This window comes from Mustela putorius, unplaced genomic scaffold, assembly GCF_011764305.1.
Source record: "Mustela putorius furo isolate JIRA1106 unplaced genomic scaffold, ASM1176430v1.1 tig00537248_pilon_pilon_pilon, whole genome shotgun sequence".
Lineage (NCBI taxonomy): Eukaryota > Metazoa > Chordata > Mammalia > Carnivora > Mustelidae > Mustela > Mustela putorius.
The window spans coordinates 4063606-4083457 of record NW_025422387.1 but is presented as its reverse complement, the minus strand read 5'-3'; the positions used below and the strand labels follow the sequence as shown (position 1 = coordinate 4083457).

Sequence of the window (19852 nt, the reverse complement as noted above, 5' to 3'; positions counted from 1 at the left end):
TGCTTGTGTTCCCTCTCTCACTATGTGTCCCTCTGTCAAATAAATAAAATCTTTATTAAAAAACAAACAAACAAACAAAAACAAAGAAATCAGGGGCACTTGGATGGCTCAGTCAGTTAAGCGTCCAACTCGATTTTGGTTCAGGTCATGAGACTGTGTCCCGCAATGGGCTCCACACCGAGCATGGATCCTGCTTAAGATTCTCTCTCTCTCTCCCCCTCTCCCTCTGTCCCTTCCACCCTCCCCTTCCTGGGCATGCTCGCTCTCTCAAAAAAGAAAGAGAGAAAGAGAGAAGGAGAGAAAAGAAAAGAAAAGAAGAAAATGGAAAAGAAAAGAGGAAAAAAATCAGATGACCTAATTTTACCACATAAAACCTCTCAAAGTCTTCCCAACAGACTTAGAGTAAAATCCAAACTCTTGACCAGGGCTTAGAAAGCGACATGTGACAGTCTGATTTCACCTCCTCCAGCCCTCGCTAGCAATATTCAGGCCACACAAGCTTCATCCAGGTTCTTTAAACATGTTAAGCTCTTTCCTACCTCAAGACGTAGCAAAGCTCATTTCTCTGAGTGAACATGCCCCTCCCTCATGCCTCCCACACCAACGACTCAGCACAGGCCTCACCGCCCTGCTTACAAGGTCACCTCCGCAGAAAGACCTCCCTTGACCCCAATTCTCATTCCACTCTTATTCTCTCTCAAATGTTCGATTTCAATAACTTATAAAATATTTTCTTTAAATAATTCACTATGTTCTAACTTAAGGTCAATGAACAAAGATCTAGAGAAAGTTTCTCATTTGACAATGACTTAGAAAGGTTAAAATTTACAATTTAACAATCTTTCTCATACACATCAATATCACGACCTTATGATCTACTCATTTAATATTCTTTACAAAATGATAATAAAAACCAATCTCATATGAAAAAAACTACTCTGTAAATGTATCATGAAGATAATGCTCTGAGATTATAGCAAAGCTCATTTTGAATAACTAAAAAAAACTAAATAGAAAAATCCATAGAACCTAAGGAAGATGTATTTTCATAGGTCTGCCCATTAACATAGGAATAAAATTTCTGGAATTTTAGGGTTAAAAGACCTTTTGAGATGTTCTAGCTCAATGTCCTTGTTTTCAGAGATAATGAAGTCAAGCTCCAAAAAAACCTAAGAGATTTGCTGAAGGTCACACAGCTGGGAAGAGTCAACAAAACATTCCAGGTCTCTTTATACCTAATCTGATTCTATTTTCTCCATTTGGCACATGCCTCTACATGAGAGGTTTTATAATATCTAATAATTAGATGGTTTTACCTTTTTGTTTTTTAAGCAAGCTCTGCGTCCAATGTGGAGCTCCAACTCACCACCCCGAGTCGTATGCTCTACTGACTGAGCCAGCCAGGTGCCCCGTAACTAGATGTTTTTACACATCTAAGTTCTATAATGACATTGAACTCTGACTTCCTTATGACTTAGACAGATAAGCTTCTCGGTTCAATAAGAGGGTGTACCTATTTCTAGCTTTACAGAGATTAAGCAAAATAACTTACTTGGCACGTGAGGCTCTCATGGGAGTTTTCGAATTATGGCGAAGACTTAACATATTTTCATGCTCTACTTGCTTGACCTGAGCTTCAAGTTTTGAAATTGTTCTAATTCAAAAGTAATAAGATAAATTAAGTACACATTTAAAATATAGCTCAACTACAAATTACTTATTTAACAGACACTTCTAGAAAAATGGTGACAGAAGAACTGCTGGTCTTAAAGCCTGTTTTCATAGTAAAATGTCACCAATAAGCTTAAAAAAGCTGAGCAAAACTGAAAGGCAAATACATTAAACTATACATGGAAACACAAATGGACTTTATACAGACAAGTTAAAAAGATTTATAATCTGACTACAGATCAAAACTCATGGTATAAATTAAATTAAAAAATAAAATAAATTCAAGTACTCAAATAAAGTGCAATTCTAACATGTTTAATTCTAAACATATATATTCACGCATACAAAATATAGATAGATAATGTTTTCACGAAAAAGGAAGCAGGTTTAACATCCAATAAAAGAGCCAGTAAGAACTTCCTAGTTTTTAAAAGATACAGAGGCTAAACAATCCCTCAAATTCTCTGTCTACAAGCAATTCACCTCATCTGTGCCATGTTCAGAATAAAAGCCTATTTTCAAGTTCACTAACTTCTGTTAGTGTCAGGACTCGGGCCAGTTAATTGTTTTGAGGTTATCTTGGCATTCTTTCTGTTCTTTTAAACTTTGCATGTCTTTGTCTCATCTTTTAAGCTCGAAATCTTGCCTACCCTGATGCAAGGAAGGTTTGAGAAAGCACAGCTCTAACGGGCTGACGCTTTATGGCAATCTGAGATAAGGAAGCTATTGGCAGAACTGAATGCATCGCAGAAAAGACCTGGGCAGATGAGAGGGCCAGACAGCATTCACATTCTCCCATGTGGGAAGTCCCGAGAAGAGCAGTAAAATCTCCAAGTAAGGGCCACATCTCCAAATACAAATACAAAAACCTGCTCCAAAGCCAATTAGAAATATCTAATCATTTGCATAGGGACGATTTATGACTCTGTTTCTACCTAACTAGGCAAATCAGATCATGAATATAGTCCCCACACCAGGTTTTTAAGAAAGTAGATGCTCAGAAAAAAAAAAAAAAAAAAAGTGGATGTTCATAAAGTTGGGGTGAATGTTGTTTTCTTTTGGGAACACAAATAATATTTAGTGAACTAGACTGCTTGTTAAAATTCATTTTTTCTTTTTCTTTTTCTTTTTTTTTTTTTTTTTTTTTGACAGATTTCCAAAGGTTTAGCATCATTTAGATTTTGCTATGCTGACAAAACACATAATAGTTCAGGAAACATACACTCCTCAAGCCCAACCACCAATATACTCTAACAGTTTAAAAATCTCCTTTGGCTAAAATCAAATGTATTTCCAGGTCAGGGGAAGATTAGGATAAAACCTGATCTCAAAATGCCTAAGAACCCTCAAGAAAAACTTCCTTTCACTGCTTTCAGTACAGACTAATAGTCAGATGTTAAAAGAACAGAGGCATAATTATCTTATTAGTGAGACAATACATTTTACCTTTTCAAATCAGAAATCTGAGTGTGTGCATCCAGCAATTTGTTCTCAGTTGTATTTAATGTATCCTATGAAGATAAAGGAAAAAATTCAGTAACTGAAATAGGGTAGATTGTTTTTATTTTAAAATACATAATACAAAACCAATCTAAGGCTACGCCAGAGAGCTATAAAGAAAATCATGCGGATACTCCGCAAAAAGGGAGCATCAACCATGAGCCAGTTCATGTAATTCAAAGGAGACACTGAGAGAACAAAACACTGGCTTACACCAACAGCCATACGTATAGCCCATGTAGTAATAGGTACAGCTTATCATGCTCTGCTTGATTACAAGCAATCCAAGGTTAAAATGGACATGTTTTAGCCATAACTTGCCTAAAAACCTCAGTAAACGGCAAAACAGAGAGCTGTGCTGGTGAGATTTCAGATGTCCTGACTGGCTCCTGAGCCTCCAGAATGCCTCCCTGTCTTCCTCTAACCTGGAATGGCCGCTATCCTGTAGTCCATGCAGCAGAAATGCTTGGGGTCCCACTTAGAGTATCACTGTGGGATTTCACGGAATTCAAATATCTCATTCCCAAAGCTTTCATTAAGAAACCAAACATCATTGATAAATTCAAACAACCCCATAAAAAGTGAATGCTTTAAAAAACTTAATATTTAATATTATGAAATAATTATTTACATCTATATTATACCTTACACACTTCTAAAAATTCCATCTCATCTCAAACGCGACAGCCATTCAGTATTTGTTAACACATCCAAACCTTTATGACATAAGTGGGCAAATAGTTGAGAATAAGGACAGTGACAGAGAAGATGAAGTCAGTGGCCTACCTGAAGCAGCTAGAGGGGGGCGGAGGGTGGGGAGAACAGAGGGAGATAAAGGGTCAGCCCTCTCCATTTCCAACCCGGCACTTCTGCCCCCCATCAAACTCAGAACATGAATCACCAACCATTACCTTTACTCGTTCGTGTTCTTTTCCCAGGGACTCGTACTCTCCTAAGAGCTACAAGAAAAAAACAAACAAACGTACCATAAAATTAAACAACTCAGATAGTCTATAAAATAGCTCCCTGTACTCTTCAAAAATGCTATGGTCTTGAATAGAAAAATTAACACTCTGTTCCAGATTGAAGGTGACTAAAGAGATAAGAGGAGTGAATATAAGGTATGATTCAGGGTTGGATCCTGAACTGGGACAAAAGTGCCATAAAATAATAATTTAGATGTCAAATGCACATTTAATTAGTTTGATTTGTTCTGTGACTATGTACAGAAGATCCCTGTTCTTATGAAATACATATCAAAAGGGAGAGGTAAAAGGGCATAACATCTACGCTTACTCTCAATTGGTTCAAGAAAAAAAAGGCGCATGTAAACGTACGTATGGGGGGGTGATAAAGCAAATACAGCAAATTGTTAACAACTGGGATCCTAAGTAAAAGGAACAGGACATTCTTGCAAGTTTTCTGTTAATCTGAATGTTTCAAAATAAAAACAGAAATTATATAATATCAGTCAAGACCCTTCAGGTAAGCAGTATTTTAAAAGATTAAAATTTGCTTTCTTCTTTGAATTGTATACTTCTTTTGGATAAATTCCACAGAGTAAAGGCACAATCCCAAGTCTAATACGATTAGGTAATTTCTTTGAAAATACGTATTATGTGAGACAGAGTCCAAGAATTTTCTTTTTATCCCAAGAGCCCACTCAAGTGACAATGTGGCAGTTATAGAGAAATCAAGAGTGAGTGCAACAAAGGAGAGATCTCAATGAGGCTGTAACAAGGCATAGCGGGCTATAAGCTTTAGTGCCTGTGTATGTGACGCTAACGGTTAGCAGGCCAGTGTCTTCATATCCCGAGAGCCTCAGGACCTGAATGTCAGGTTCAGTAGCAGACAGGGTGCCAGCACAGGCTGACCAAAGGGAGCTGGTTTAAAGTCCTTAAACTGAGTGGCGAGAGCCTAGAACCACAGTGGACTGCCCAGTCAGACGACAGGACACAGGAAATGTGAATGAGAGACACATGGCATTCCAGAAGCCAAGCCTAACAGATGGAGGAAGCAAAGGGTAAGGAGATAATGACCAAGGAAGAGTTAAAACAAAACTTGGCTCCCCATTCCTTACTGCCAGCAGAGTCTCCTAATGGCTTCTGACTGCCTCCCCCTTAAATGTGAGTCTACAGTATAAAAACCAACATTTTTTTAAAAAAGCAAAAATATTCAATATGAAGCAGACTTCAAAATGAAAGTTTAACTCAAAAGAAGTAATAAATCAAAACTAAAGAAAGCATTAAAAGAAAGCTAGTACTATCTTAATCAGTGTTCTATTCATAATAAAACAAGACCAGAAACCAATGAAAAACTAGCAACTGAAGAACAAGAACAGCTCTTGGGGTGCCGGGTGGCTCAGCAGAGAGCCTGCTTCCTTCTCTCTCTCTGCCTACCTCTCCGCCTACTTGTGATCTCTGTAAAATAAATAAATAAAATCTTTTTAAAAAAAAGAAAGAAAGAAACTAAAAATGAGGGGCACCTGGGTGGCTCAGCTGGTTGGGCAACTGCCTTTGGTTCAGGTATGATCCCAGAGTCCCAGGATCAAATCCTGCATCGGGCTCCCAGCTCCATGGGGAGTCTGCTTCTCCCTCTGACCTTTTCCCCTTCTCATGTTCTCTCTCACTCTCTCTAATAAAGAAATAAAATCTTAAAAAAAAAAAAAAAAAGAAACTAAAAATGAGAGAGAAAATAAATGTAATACTAAGACAAGGAGATAGAGAACAGAGAGGCCATGATGGAAACTAAAGGATCCACGAATCTTAGAAAATCCACCCATGCGATACAACATTTACTGGCAAAAGTTCCAGCGAAAGAGAACAGAGAAGGCAGGAAGGAAATCAAGAGAGAAATAATATCAGCAAGTCTATAGGACTGAAGGACATTCATTCCCAGATTGGAAGAATCTGTGCCTCCGACAATGAATGAGAAAAGACCTGTTTCAAGGCACACTGCTATGGAATTTAAGGACACCAAGGATAAAAAAAAAAATGCTACCACTTCCAGAAGGAGCTTTGAACTCAGTCATAAGGAACGAGAAGCGCATTTACAGACACAATGTGCAGTCCTTGATTGGAGTGTAAACTAAAAAGCAAAATCCAAAACATCTATAAAGGACATTATTTAGACAACTGGGTCAAGTTGAATATAGACTATATATTAGATAACTAGCATTACATCAAAATTAAATTCTCCGAGTGTGAGAACTGTGTGGAGATTATGCAGGAGAATGTCCTTATTCTCAGGAGACACCTGTTGGAGTATTCAGGAGTGAAATCTCACAGTGTCTGTAATTGACTCCCAAATTGTTCAGCATAAGGAAAAAAGCCTATAATGCTGTGAAGACATAAAGCAAATGTGATAAAATATTCACAACTGATGAACTAGACAAGGAATATACAGAGGTTTTCATCATACCATCTGTACAACTTTTCTGTAGACTTGAAGCTTTCAAAATAAGAAAGATGAGGGGAAAGGAGAAAACACAAAAGACATAGGACTGGGATGGGGAAGAGAGGAAGAGAAATCAATCATCAGGTATATTCTCAAGGCAGCAAAAAACAATGGAACAAAATGCTTAAAAATCTGACGGAAAGAAAACATACCCTAGAATTCTATACTCTTAGCCAAATGACATGTGAAGGACTTAAATCTTCATCCATGATAATTACGGATAATGTTAAAAATTCAAGATATAGGGGCACCTGGCTGGCTCAGCTGGAAGAACATACAACCAGGCACCCCTGCTTTGTTTCGATGTAATCTTTTCACCCAAGGTGGGGCTTGAACTCATGACCCCAAGATCAAGAATCATGTGCTCCACCAACTGAGTCAGCCAGGAGCTCCAAACACAGTTTTTGTTTTGTTTTTAATGTGATAAGCCAACAGTAATATTCACATGAAACAAAATGGCAAAAAACTAACAATAAACCTTGGAACACTGCATCAAGAACTAATGATGTATTGTATGGTGAATAACACAACACAATAAAAAATTTATTTTGATTTAAAAAAATTTTTAAAAGATGAAAAACTGGTAAAAATAATTTTTAGAAGACAAAAAAGAAAGTTAAGGAAGCATTACACCAAAAATCAAAGCTCCTTATAAAATGCTAGTAATTAAGATGATGTAGTTTCCATCCAGGGACAAATAAACCAATGAAACAGACTAGGGAGCCTCAAAACAGACACATCCAAGAAAGAAACATAATATACAACAGAAGTGGCATTAAAAGTCAGTAGGAAAAAGATATTCTCTTAAAAAATGGTGCCATGAAGGGCGCTGCTGGCTCAATCAGTGAAGCATGTGGGCTCTCAATGTTGGGGTCATGAGTTCAGGCTCCCTGTTGGACGTAGAGATTGCTTAAAATAAATGAACTTTCTGAACAAATGGTGCTGTAATACTCGGTTAATCATTTGAAAACAACAATCAAGTCCAATCCCTATCTCACACCACATATAAGAGGCAATCTGGTGTAGATTAAAGGCCTAAATATATGAAGAAAGGCTCTTAATTTAATGTAATTTTATATTTTATTTTATTTTTAAATATTTTATTTATTTATTTGACACAGAGAGAGAGAGCACAGCAGGGAGAGCACCAGGCAGAGGGAGAGGGAGAAGCAGGCTCCCCACGGAGCACGCAGCCCAATGTGGGGCTCGATCCCAGGACCCTGGGATCATGACCTGAGCTAAAGGCAGTCATTTAACCAACTGAGCCACCCAGGCATCCCAAAAGGCTGTATAATTTTAGAAGGCAATATACAGGTTAGTAATTTTCCGATCCTTAAGTAGGAAAAGATTTTGTAAACAAGACATAAAAAAGAGTTCCAAACCAGAAATGAAAAGACTGTATTTTGGACACTAAAATACAAAACTTGGGGGTGCCTGGGTGGCGCAGTCAGTTAAGCGTCTGCCTTCGGCTCCGGTCATTTAACAAATAGAAAGGGACAGAAATGATGCCAAAGGATTTCCAGGGCTGGGTCATAAAAGGCTACTGGCTGTCAGGGCAATCTTCCAGGACGCTGGCCTGTGGCATTCCGTCGTCACGCTTCAGAGAAGCCCAACCAGCCCACGTAGAGGGATGCAGCCTTAGTTGACGGCCATCATCAACAACCGGCCACCAGGCTTTGAAAATCCAGCTGAAGTCCTGGATGTCGCAGAGCAGAAACAAGCTGTCCCCGCTATGGCCCGCCTAAGTTCCCAGACCACATCCAGTTCAGGGTCACCTGTGTTGAGACTCTGGTTCCTAACTTGAGAGGCAGTTGCACAGGTCTGTGCAAGGAGACCTGATTAGGAATGCTCATGGCCCTGAGGCTCTAAAGAGCAAGAAAAAGAAACTGGCAAAAGGGAAACAGGTAATTGTGGAAAATTTAGAGTGAGCGGAGGACAAACGAGCTAGTGCTAATGCATTTGCCTGAACAAATCTTAGCGACGAGAAAAGATTAGTAAATACAGGGGCCCCTGGGTGGCTCAGTGGGTTAAAGTCTCTGCCTTCGGCTCAGGTCATGATCTCAGGGTCCTGGGATCGAGCCCTGCATCTGGCTTTCTGCTCAGCAGGGAGCCTGCTTCCCCCCTCTCTCTCTGCCTGCCTCTCTGCCTATTTGTGATCTCTGTCAAATAAATAAATAAATAAATAAATAAATAAATAAATAAATCTTAAAAAAAAAAAAAAAGATTAGTAAATACAGTGTGACAGCAATTGTAAAAAGCTCTACAATATGCCAAACAACACTGACTAATGCACACATGCACGTGTGAGACACCGACATGGGAAGACATTCACTGTTCAGACCAGTCACACCCAGGAGGGCGGGGTGAGCAGAAATGGGTGCACGGGGGCTCGGCAGGGGGACTGCGACTATATTATCTGTTGTATTTTAAATCTAAAGATGAGTGGTGGGTCCACACGCAATATTCTTTTCATATACCTAAAAAACTTCAAATATGTTTAAGTAAAAATGATTAAAAGCTGCATGTATCAACATGGTAAATCTCAAACACCAAGCTACAAAAAAACAGGTTGCAGGAGGGGCACCTTGCTGGCTCATTGCTTAGAGCCTGGGACTCTTTATCTTGGGGTCATGAGTTTGAGCCCCATGTTGGGTGTGGAACCTACTTAAAAGAAAAAAAAAAACAGGTTGCAGGAAGTATATGTGGTACAACACAATTCATATCTCGTTTAAGGACACATCGAACCTTACTATATATTGTTTACAGAATACGTATGTGGAGCAAAAGCAGAAATGCATGGGGAAACCAACGGTATATTCAACAGAGCAGGTTTAGAAGAGAAAGGGTGAAAAGAAGTATTTCAGTTGTATTTACAGACAGCTGGTATGTGGATGTTCTATATATTACTCTGTATTCTTTTCCCTATGCTTAAAATACTTGACATGATAAATGCAAAGGAGGACTGTGTAATCACTGGCAACATTAATGTAATTTCAGCTCAAAACAACATTCCAACCATCCCGTGCTGCTTCCTGTTATTCCAACATAACTGCGGTGAACTTATAAATAATTAAAAATGATGGCATCCCACTAGCAAGGAATGTACCTAGTGCTAGATCTTCATTTCTAAATATCATTTTCCACCTAAGTAAACCAGCGCTCCATGGGAAAATGATGGATTTAGGGCTGGGACTGGGAAAGTACAAGATGAGCCTGGACTATCTCACTGGATGAGGGTCGAAGGATGACACAAACGTGTCCAAAGGACACAGGAGTCAGCCCGCCTGACACTTACCCTACTGGCCAAAACTAGGACAACGCAAGCATCAAAATGGTAACTGTAACAACAACAAAAAGAACTGTAATTCACTGAACAAAATACGAATTCATCAGTCCACGCTAATATAAATAACAGAGAGCAGAGAGCTCCTCCTCGCAGTAAGATGCAGAAGGAGTAACAACAGAGGAACCACCATTTGGCAACCACAACAGTAATTACATGTTTCAGGAAAGACTCTTCAGTGGATGCTAAAGCTAGTGGGTAAAAGTTTGATGAGAAAAAGGTGATTTACAAAGATTTTTTTTAAAGATTTTAAAGATTTTATTTTTGAAGATTTTATTTATTTGACAGACAGAGATCACAAATAGGCAGAGAGGTAGGCAGAGAGAGAGGGGGAAGCAGGCTCCCCGCTGAGCAGAGAGCCCAATGTGGGATTCGATCCCAGGACCCTGAGATCCTAACTTGAGCTGAAGGCAGAGGCTTTAACCCACTGAGCCACCCAGGCGCCCGATTTACAAAGTCTTAAAATATCCCTTAATAGAGCCCTCCCACAGAGTTGGCAGGAATGCAAGCTGGTGCAGTCCCTATGGAAAAGCATGGAGGTTCCTTAAAGGGTTGAAAATAGAGCTACCCTATGACCCAGCAATTGCACTAGTGGTATTTACACCAAAGATACAAATGTAGTGATCCGAAGGGGCACCTGCACCCCAATGTCCATAGCAGCCAAACTACGGAAAGAGCCCAGATGTCCATCAGCAGATGAATGGATAAAGATGTGGTAGACACACACACACACACACGGACACACACACACACACACACACACACACTATTGAATATTACCCAGTCATCAAAATCTGAAATCTTGAGGCACCTGAATGGCTCACTCGTTAAGAGTCTGCCTTCAGCTCCCAGGGTCCTGGGATCGAGCCCTGTATCGGGCTCCCTGCTCAGTGGGAAGCCTGCTTCTCCCTCTCCCGCTTCCCCTGCTTGTGTTCCCTCTCTTGCCATCTCTGTCTGCCAAATAAATAAAATCTTTAAAAAAAAAATCTTGCCATCCGCAACGACGTAGATGGAACTAGAGGGGACTATGCTAAGCAAAATAAGTCAATCACAGAAAGACAATTATCATATGATCTCACTCCTATGTGGAATTCAAGAAACAAAACAGGATGATTGATAGGGGAAGAGAGAAAAAAATAAAACAAGACAGAACCAGAGAGGAAGACAAACCATAAGAGACTCTTAATCCTAGGAAACAAACTGAGGGTTGCTGGAGAGGAGCAGGTAGGGGGATGGGGTAACTGGGTGATGGACATTAAGGAGAGCACATGATATAACAAGCACTGGGTGTTATAGAAGGCTGATGAATCACGGACCTCTGCCTCTGAAACCAGTAATACATTTTATGTCAATCAATTAAATATAAATTAAAAAATAAAAATAAACAAATAACCCAATTAAAAAATGAACAGAGGGCTTGAACAGACATTTCTCCAAAAATGATATACAAATACCTCTGAAACCAATAATACATTATATGCTAATTTTGTTACTTTATTTTTATTAACATATAATGTATTATTAGTTTCAGGGGTACAGGTCTGTGATTCATCAGTCTTACACAATTAACATCGCTCACTATAGCACATACCCTCCCCAATGTCCATCACACAACCACCCCACCCCTCCCCACCCCTCCACTCCTGCAACCCTCAGTTTGGTTCCTGAGATTAAAAGTCTTGACAGTCTGGCTCCCTCTCTGGTTTCATCCCTTTACATTTTCTCCTCTCTTCCCCCATGATCCTCTGCCTTGTTTCTCAAACTCCACCGATCAGCGAGATCATATGATAATTGTCTTTCTCTGGTTGAGTTATTTTGCTTAGCATAATACCCTCTAGTTCCAGGACATTGCAAATGCAAGATTTCATATTCTGATGGCTGCATAGTATTCCATCACACACACACACACACACACACCACATACGCTTTATCCATTCATCTGCCAATGGACATCTAGGCTCTTTCCATAGTGTAGCTATTGTGGACATTTAAATACTAATTACTTTAAAATAAAAAATGTTTAAATATATATATGTTTTATATATATATCTCCACCCCTTAATAGTTATTAATTCTAAATGTGGAGATGGAACTTTATAGTGGAGATACCTGGCAAACACCACCTTAACCAAGAGATCACAATTAATACCACAAAACTAACATGTGCCTCCTGATAAGATGTGCTAAGAAGGGCTCAGCTTGGGGCGCCTGGGTGGCTCAGTGGGTTGAACCTCTGCCTTAGGCTTAAGGTCATGATCTCAGGGTCCTGGGATTGAGCTCCACATCGGGCTCTCCGCTCAGCGGGGAACCTGCTTCCCCCCTCTCTCTGCCTACTTGTGATCTCTCTCTCTCTGTCAAATAAATAAATAAAATCTCTTTAAAAAATAAACAAATAAATAAGAAGGGTTCAGCTTCCTTTTGCAGTATTCTTGCGCATTCGTTCTACAACCTGAATCTAATTGTGCAAAACACAAACCCAAACTGAAGAATATTCTATAGCAGTGCTGTCCAACAGAACCTTCTGCAACACTGGAAGTTTTCTATCCTAACTCCCCAGCAGGGCAGCCACAACCACATGGAACCACCAAAAGAACGATAAAGCACATATTGTTAAATGTTAAGGCTTTGAATCAAGAGGTGCCTGGGTGGCTCAGTCAGCTAAGCATCTAACTTCGGCTCAGGTCGTGATCACAGGGTCCTGGGATAGAGCCCAGCAGTAGGCTCCCTCCCCACTTAGCCAGGAGTCTGCCTGTCCCTCTCCCTCTGCTTCTCCCCCCCACTCATGCTCTCTCTCAAATAAATAAAATCTTAAAAAAAATAAAGAAGAAGAAGAAGAAGAAAGAAAGAAAGAAAAACACTTAAAGACTTGAGATGAAAGGTATATGATGGGGCACCTGGATGGCTCAGTTGATTAAGGCTCTGCCTTTGGCTCAGGTCATGATCTCATGGCCGGGGATCAAGTCCCACATCCGGTCCTCTGCACAGAAAGTATGTTTCTCCCTCTCCCTCTGCTGTTCCTCCCAGTTTGTGCTTTCTTTCCTTCTCTCACTCTGCTGTCTCAAATAAGTAAATAAAATCTCACACACAAAAAAGGGGGGCGGTGCCTGGCTGGCTCAGTCATTAAGCATCTGCCTTCTGCTCAGGTCACGATCGTAGGGTCCTGGGATTGAGCCCCACATCAGGCTCCCTGCTCAGCAGGAAGCCTGCTTCTCCCTCTCCCACTCCCCCTGCTTGTGTTCCCTCTCTCGCTGTGTCTCTCTCTGCCAAATAAATAAAACCTTTATTTTAAAAAAAAAGGTATATGGAAAAATTTTATATAATTTTCGCAACTTTCTATAATTCTGGTATTATGTCAAAATAAACATACAAGGGGCTCCTGGGTGGCTCAGTCAGTTAAAGTCAGTTAAGAATGTGACTCCTCAGGTCATGATCTCAGGGTCTTAGGATGGAGCCCGGCATCAGGCTCCTCGCTCTGCAGGAAGTCTGCTCTGTCCCTCACCCTGCTCATACTCACTCTCTCTCAAATACATAAAATCTTAAAAAAAAAAAAAAAGTCTGAAAAATCAGACTACATCAGGTATTCACACACAAGAACTACACTATTAGTACACATGAACGAGAACGAGAACAGTAATAATGAAAACCTGGTGAACTTCTAGTCAAATATGACATACTGAAGAGAGTATTTCTACCCACTGTCTCCTGAGACTTTACGACAGTAAGGAACAAAAAAACCCATTAAGTCTTGTTGATCTGATTTGCTGAAAACCATACTTCACATTTGTGGCTTTCCTCCCAATATCCCGTAACTACAGTCTAAGCATGAGAAAAACAACAGACAAATCCCAGGGACATCCAGCAGAATCCCCGATCAGTCCTCCTTAAATCTGTCCAGGTCATCAAAAACAAGGAAAGTGTGAGAAACTCTTCATAGCCAAAAAGGGCTTAAGGAGACAAGATACCTAAAGGATACAGGATCCGGGAACAGAAGGACATTAGTTAAAAGCAAAGGAAATCTAAATAAACTCTAGAATTTATTTAGTAACTATATATCAATATTGCTTCATTAATTATTGCAAACATGCCATCCTAACATAAGACATTAACAAAAGGTGGACTGTGCAGGGTATGTGGGAACACTGTGCTATGTTCTCAATTTTTCTGTAAATCCAAAACTGCTCTAAAAAATAAAGTGCTTTTTTAAAAGTGTGATGCCAATGTTTTCAGATAGGGAAGGCTTCGGAATTCATCTCCCTTGTGTTCTTTTTCTCAGGAGATATACTCTAGCAAAACAAAGAATTAAACCAAGAAAGAAGACACAGGATGCACACAAGAGATCCATGGGGCGCCTGAGTGGTGCAGTCGGCTGAGTGCCCGGCTCTTCATTTTGACTCAGGTCATGATCTCAGAGTCTTGGGATGACACCACTCATCTTCAGGCTCTGAACTCAGCGCACAGTCTGCTTGTCCTTCTCTCTGCCCCTGCCCCCGCTGCCTCCCTCTCTAAAATAAATAAATAAAAATGATAAAAAAGAGATCCAATATAGGAAACAAGCAAAGACCATCCCCAGGATGATGGTGAAGTCAAGTCCTAGACATCTGTGTATCTGGCCTCAAGAGCAACCAGCTCATAATGATGCAAAAGTATTTGCAGGTGAGAGGAAGTAATAAACGCAGAGTAGTAAGCAGGTTATAAAAAAAGGCAATTATCAATTCCAGGAAAAATATTAAGTTGTTAGAGAAAGGAAACATAGTCACTGGACACTGCAGCTTAGCTCTGAAGAATATCTACACAGACAATAAGAAATACTGAAAACTGATTTAACGGAAAATGATAACCCAACTTGTTTCAAATCTAAGACTTCACTCAATAGAAATCACACCATGACTTTATTTACTATTACTTACTACTAAAAGAGAAAAGAAATGTACCCATTAAAATATAACACCATGGTGTAAAGATGTATACCGATTTCTCAGAGTTGTTAAAATGTAAAAGATTAGCTTCTTAGAATGAATTTAATACATTAATCACACTGAAAAGAGAGAAAGAAGTGTTTGCATTGAGAGCAAATGGTGTAAAAAAACTAAACTGTGGGGCGCCTGGGTGGCTCAGTGGGTTGGGCCGCTGCCTTCGGCTCAGGTCTTGATCTCAGGGTCCTAGGATCAAGTCCCGAATCGGGCTCTCTGCTCAGCAGGGAGCCTGCTTCCTCCTCCCTCTCTCTCTCTGCCTGCTTCTCTGCCTACTTGTGATCTCTCTGTCAAATAAATAATAAAATCATTAAAAAAAAAAACCGAAACTGTGACCTTCCTTGCACAGAAGGAGGTCAATATATAATGTCTGAAATTGATGGGGAAAAAAAAGAAAAAACAATATAAATTTGTTACCATAGAAACATAGGAGAAAAATGCTAGAAGAAAATGCTAAAAGAGCTGACAGTAAGAGCTGACAGTAAGGAGACACCAAAGGTAGGGTGAAGGTGGAGAGGACTGCGGTTTTTCATTTGAAATTTGATTATTTAAACCATTTACAGGTATTATCTTCATGGAAATACATGTAAAAAAATCAAACAACAACAAAAACCAAAGCAGCAATAATCTGAAGCTATCAGGAAGAAACTTCAATGCTGACATACGTTCAGAGTTGTTCATGCAGCATGACGAAGGATATCAAGAAAAACCTGAGGAAAAAATACACAACCCCAAACCCAATGCATCTCAAGATTATAACAAAACCAAATTTTAAATGACATTACGGCAAAGTGAAAATGTTCAATCAAACCCATTCTAATCTGGTTCAATTTACCCATCCAGCCACACAGATGTTGATTTAAGATAGCTCAAAAGTTGACCCGCTAGAGGCAGAAAGGCGTGGGAGTGACACCAAGCTCTAAAAGCTGACTTCCTGCTTCAAGATAAGACCCAACTGACTCGTTAGGAGGGTATGTATTTGCAGCTACAGCAAAGTTACATAAAACAAAAATAAAGGTGGAAAAAGTCAAAATTGCCTGTAAGAGTCTAACATCTAAAATTACTTTTCGCCTCCCCTGTCATTAGTTTCCAATTATTTGTCACTTACATCTTGAAACATTTTGTTTTCTTGTTTCAGTCTTGCTTCTTTATCATCTGAGAGTTTGTAAGCATTCTCAAATGCTTCTTCTAAATCCTGCAGACGCGATTTTAGCCGAATGATGGTATTGTCTTTTTCTTTATTACTTGTTCTCATTTCCTCAATCCGTTCCTGCAAAACTTTGGAAGCACTGCTGGCTGCATTGAAGCGTTCTCTAAAATCACTCTACAAAATAACAACAAAAATAACAAAAAATTTTAATAGAAAAAAACATATGTTTCAATAGTACTTAACAAATTGTGGGCATTAAACTGTAAAAAAATAATAATAAAATAAAACCTAGGGATGCCTGGGTGGCTCAGTCAGTTAAGCCACTGCCTTCGGCTCAGGTCATGATCCCAGGGTCCTGGGATGAAGTCCTGCATCAGGCTCCTTGCTCGGTGGGGAGCCCGCTCTCTCTGCCTCTGCCTGCCTCTCTGCCTGCTTGTGCACCCTCTCTCTGACAAATAAATAAATAAAATCTTTTTAAAAATAAATAAGTAAAGAAATACAATAAAACCTACAAATGGGAACCACAAATTTAATATTTTGCTATGTCTTGCGATGGGAGACGAAAAAGATTACTCTACTAAAATAACAGCTTCAGGGGCTCCTGGCTGGCTCAGGCACTAGGCATGCAACTTTTGATCTTGGGGTTTTATGTTCGAGCCCCACACTGGGTATAGAGTTTACTTAAAAATAAAATCTTTAAAATAAGTAAGTTTTTTAGGGGTGCCGGGTGGCTCAGTCAGTTAAGTGTCTGCCTTCAGCTCATGTCATGATCCCAGGGTTCTGGGATGGAGCCCCACATAGGGCTCCTTGCTCAGCAGGGAGCCTGCTTCTCCCTCTCTCTACCTGCTGTTCTGCCTACTTGTGCTAACTCTCTGTCAAATAAATAAATAAAATCTAAAAAAATAACAACAAATCAATCAATCAATATATACACATTTTTAAACCAGCTTCATGACATTATCATCAAGTATAGACACAAAACCACTGTCTGAGACACTGTGGTGCTGGACTCATCTATAGGCACTTTAATGAAAAAAATGACCATGGCTATCAGGAGAATGATTCTGAAACCATACCTAGAATCTGTTGCCCCACATTAATATTTAGAGAATAATAAAGCTTTTATTACCCTATTCTCTCACTTACTAGGAAAATATAAGAGAAAATTCAAAATACATCTGATATGTTAGTATTCATTCAGTATTTTATTTTTTTTTATTTTAATTTTTTTAAAATATTTTATTTATTTACTTGAGAGAGAGACAGTGAGAGAGAGCATTAATGAGGAGAAGGTCAGAGAGAGAAGCAGACTCCCCATGGAGCTGGGAGCCTGATGCGGGACTTGATCCCGGGACTCCAGGATCATGACCTGAGCCGAAGGCAGTCGTCCAACCAACTGAGCCACCCAGGCGTCCCTCATTCAGTATTTTAAACATTAAACTAGGTGTCGGGCAATACAGTGCCAGAAATATAAGATTAGCAAGAAACACAAGTCCCCGACCTCGAGAAGCTTTCAGGTTAGGAGACAAAGATAACCAAAAACACATCAAAGGAAGGCAAAGAAACAGTGCACAGAACATAACTGGCATCTTCCAAAAATGTTACTTATAAGGTTACATGCAGAAGAATAAAACTTGGTAATGCACGAAAAAAAAATTTTTTTAAGTTTATCATTCCATTTATACACCCAAGAAAATTAAAAAACCAAGTCCAGGGGTGCCTGGGTGGTTCAGTGGCTAAGCGTCTGCCTTCAGCTCAAGTCATGATCCCAGGATCCTGGGACCGAGCCCCAGATTGGGCCCCCTGCTTGGTGGGAAGCCTGCTTCTCCCCTTCTCACTCCCCCTGCTTGTGTTCCCTCTTTCGCTGTCTCTGTGTCAAATAAATTAAATCTTTAAAAGTAAAAAAACAGAAAATAAAAAAATAAAAACGCAGTCTACATAAACTCTTGTACATAACCATTCATAGCACTGTCATTCATCATGCCCAGAACATGAAAACCAAACACCTATCCCCGGATGAATAGATAAACACAGTCAATCCCCACAACAGAATGCTACTTAGCCACAAAAAATAGTGAAATACTGATTCATCCTACAACATGGATAAACCTTGAAAAATCACACCAAGTGAAAGAAGCCGGACACAAAAGGTTATATATATGATTCCATTCACATGAATGTCCAGAAGAGGCAAATCCTAAGAACAGAAAGTAGAGTAGTGATTGCCAGGGGTTGGGGAGAAGGAGTTTTGGAGTTAGGAGGGAAAGGCTGATGGTTAAGGGGTTCAGGGTTTCCTTAAGTGAGAAAATATTCTAAAACGAAGTGTAGGGGATGGTTGCGCAAGTTTGTAAATATACTAAAAACCACAGAATTACACATTTCCGAAGAGTTTTATGATATATAAATTAATATTCCAATAAAAAGAATTTTTAAGTGTCAAAGTAGGGGCGCCTGGATGGCTCAAATAGTTCAGCTTCTGCCTTTGGCTCAGGTCATGATCTCCAAGTCTTGGGATCGAGCCCTGTGTCAAGCTCCCAGCTCAGGGGGGATCCTGCTTCTTCCTCACCCTCTGCCTGCTGCTGCTCCCCCTGCTTGTGCTCTCTCTCAAATGAATAAATAAAATCTTTAAAAAAAAATAAACAAATAAATAAAGTGTAAAAGTTTATCCTATCATATGACGCCAACAGCATTCAAAATATAAACAATAAGACATCCTAACAACAACAAAGAAAGCACATAGCCAATGTTTTCATAAAACTATTTGTCTCTAACGTTCAGTTAACAAAAAGGTTTAAGTTTTTAACATTAAGTTTAACTTTTTAACATTAACATTAACATTTTTAACATTAACATTAAGCCACTAAACAACAAAAGAGTACTTACGACTTCTATTTCCAGTAAGTTATTCTTATTTTCAAGTGTTCTCACACGACTGGTAGCTTCATTCAGAGCACTATCTAAATGGCCACATCTAAAAACCATAAATTGAAACAAAAAAATTACAAGATAAAATCCTTTCCCTTCAAAGTATTCTACGAATCTCATTCTCTAATATGCCACATAAATTCTCCAATGATAGTGAACATTAAGGATGCCATTTTAATAAATACATCCCAATAAATTTGATGATACTCTTTTCCAAAGAAAGTAACAACAGAAAAGACCCCTAATACAGTTAAGTGAAAAAAGCAAAATATGAACAGACATTTGTACACCCATGTTCACAACAGCAAAACACACGCAAGTCAGAAGATGGAAGCAACCCACGTGTCCAGAGGATGAATGGATAAACAAAGTGTGGTCTATCCATCCAATGGAGTAGTATTCAGTCCTAAAAAGGATGAAAATCTAGGGGCGACTGGGTGGCTCAGTTGGTTAAGCATCAGACTTTTAATTTCGGCTCAGGTCATGATCTCAGGTTGGTGAGATCAAGCCTCTCATCGGGCACTATCTTGGGCGCAGAGGCAGCTTGAGATTCTCTCTCTCCCTCTTTAAAAAAAAAACAAAAAAGGAAATTCTAACACTTGCTATAACATGGATGAACCCTAAGGGCATTATCTAAGTGAAATAGGCCAGACGCAAAAGGACAAGTACAATTCCACTTATACGAGGTCCCCAAGCTCATATGAGGCGTCAAATTCATAAACAAAAAGTAGGATGCTGGGGCGCCTGGGTGGCTCAGTGGGTTAAGCCTCTGCCTTTGGCTCAGGTCAGGATCTCAGGGTTCTGGGATCAAGCCCCGCATCGGGCGCTCTGCTCATC

The 19852-nt window shown here is 39.6% G+C and overlaps 1 protein-coding gene across 9 annotated transcripts in view; it reads right to left on the bottom strand.

Annotated features, from left to right (window-relative positions):
* Nucleotides 1-19852, bottom strand: part of MPHOSPH9 (M-phase phosphoprotein 9) — a 66780-nt gene that overhangs the window by 18560 nt on the left and 28368 nt on the right. For all 9 annotated transcript variants that reach the window (XR_006604760.1, XM_004753124.3, XM_004753125.3 and 6 more), the window contains 5 exons: nt 18974-19061; nt 16049-16264; nt 4083-4130; nt 3118-3182; nt 1553-1654 (listed from right to left, as the gene is read on the bottom strand). Coding sequence is in view for 8 of the 9 variants with exons in the window: in XM_004753124.3 (XP_004753181.1) it covers nt 1553-1654; nt 3118-3182; nt 4083-4130; nt 16049-16264; nt 18974-19061 (519 nt within the window). In the remaining variant the exon portion in view is untranslated. The remainder of the gene's footprint in view (nt 1-1552; nt 1655-3117; nt 3183-4082; nt 4131-16048; nt 16265-18973; nt 19062-19852) is intronic.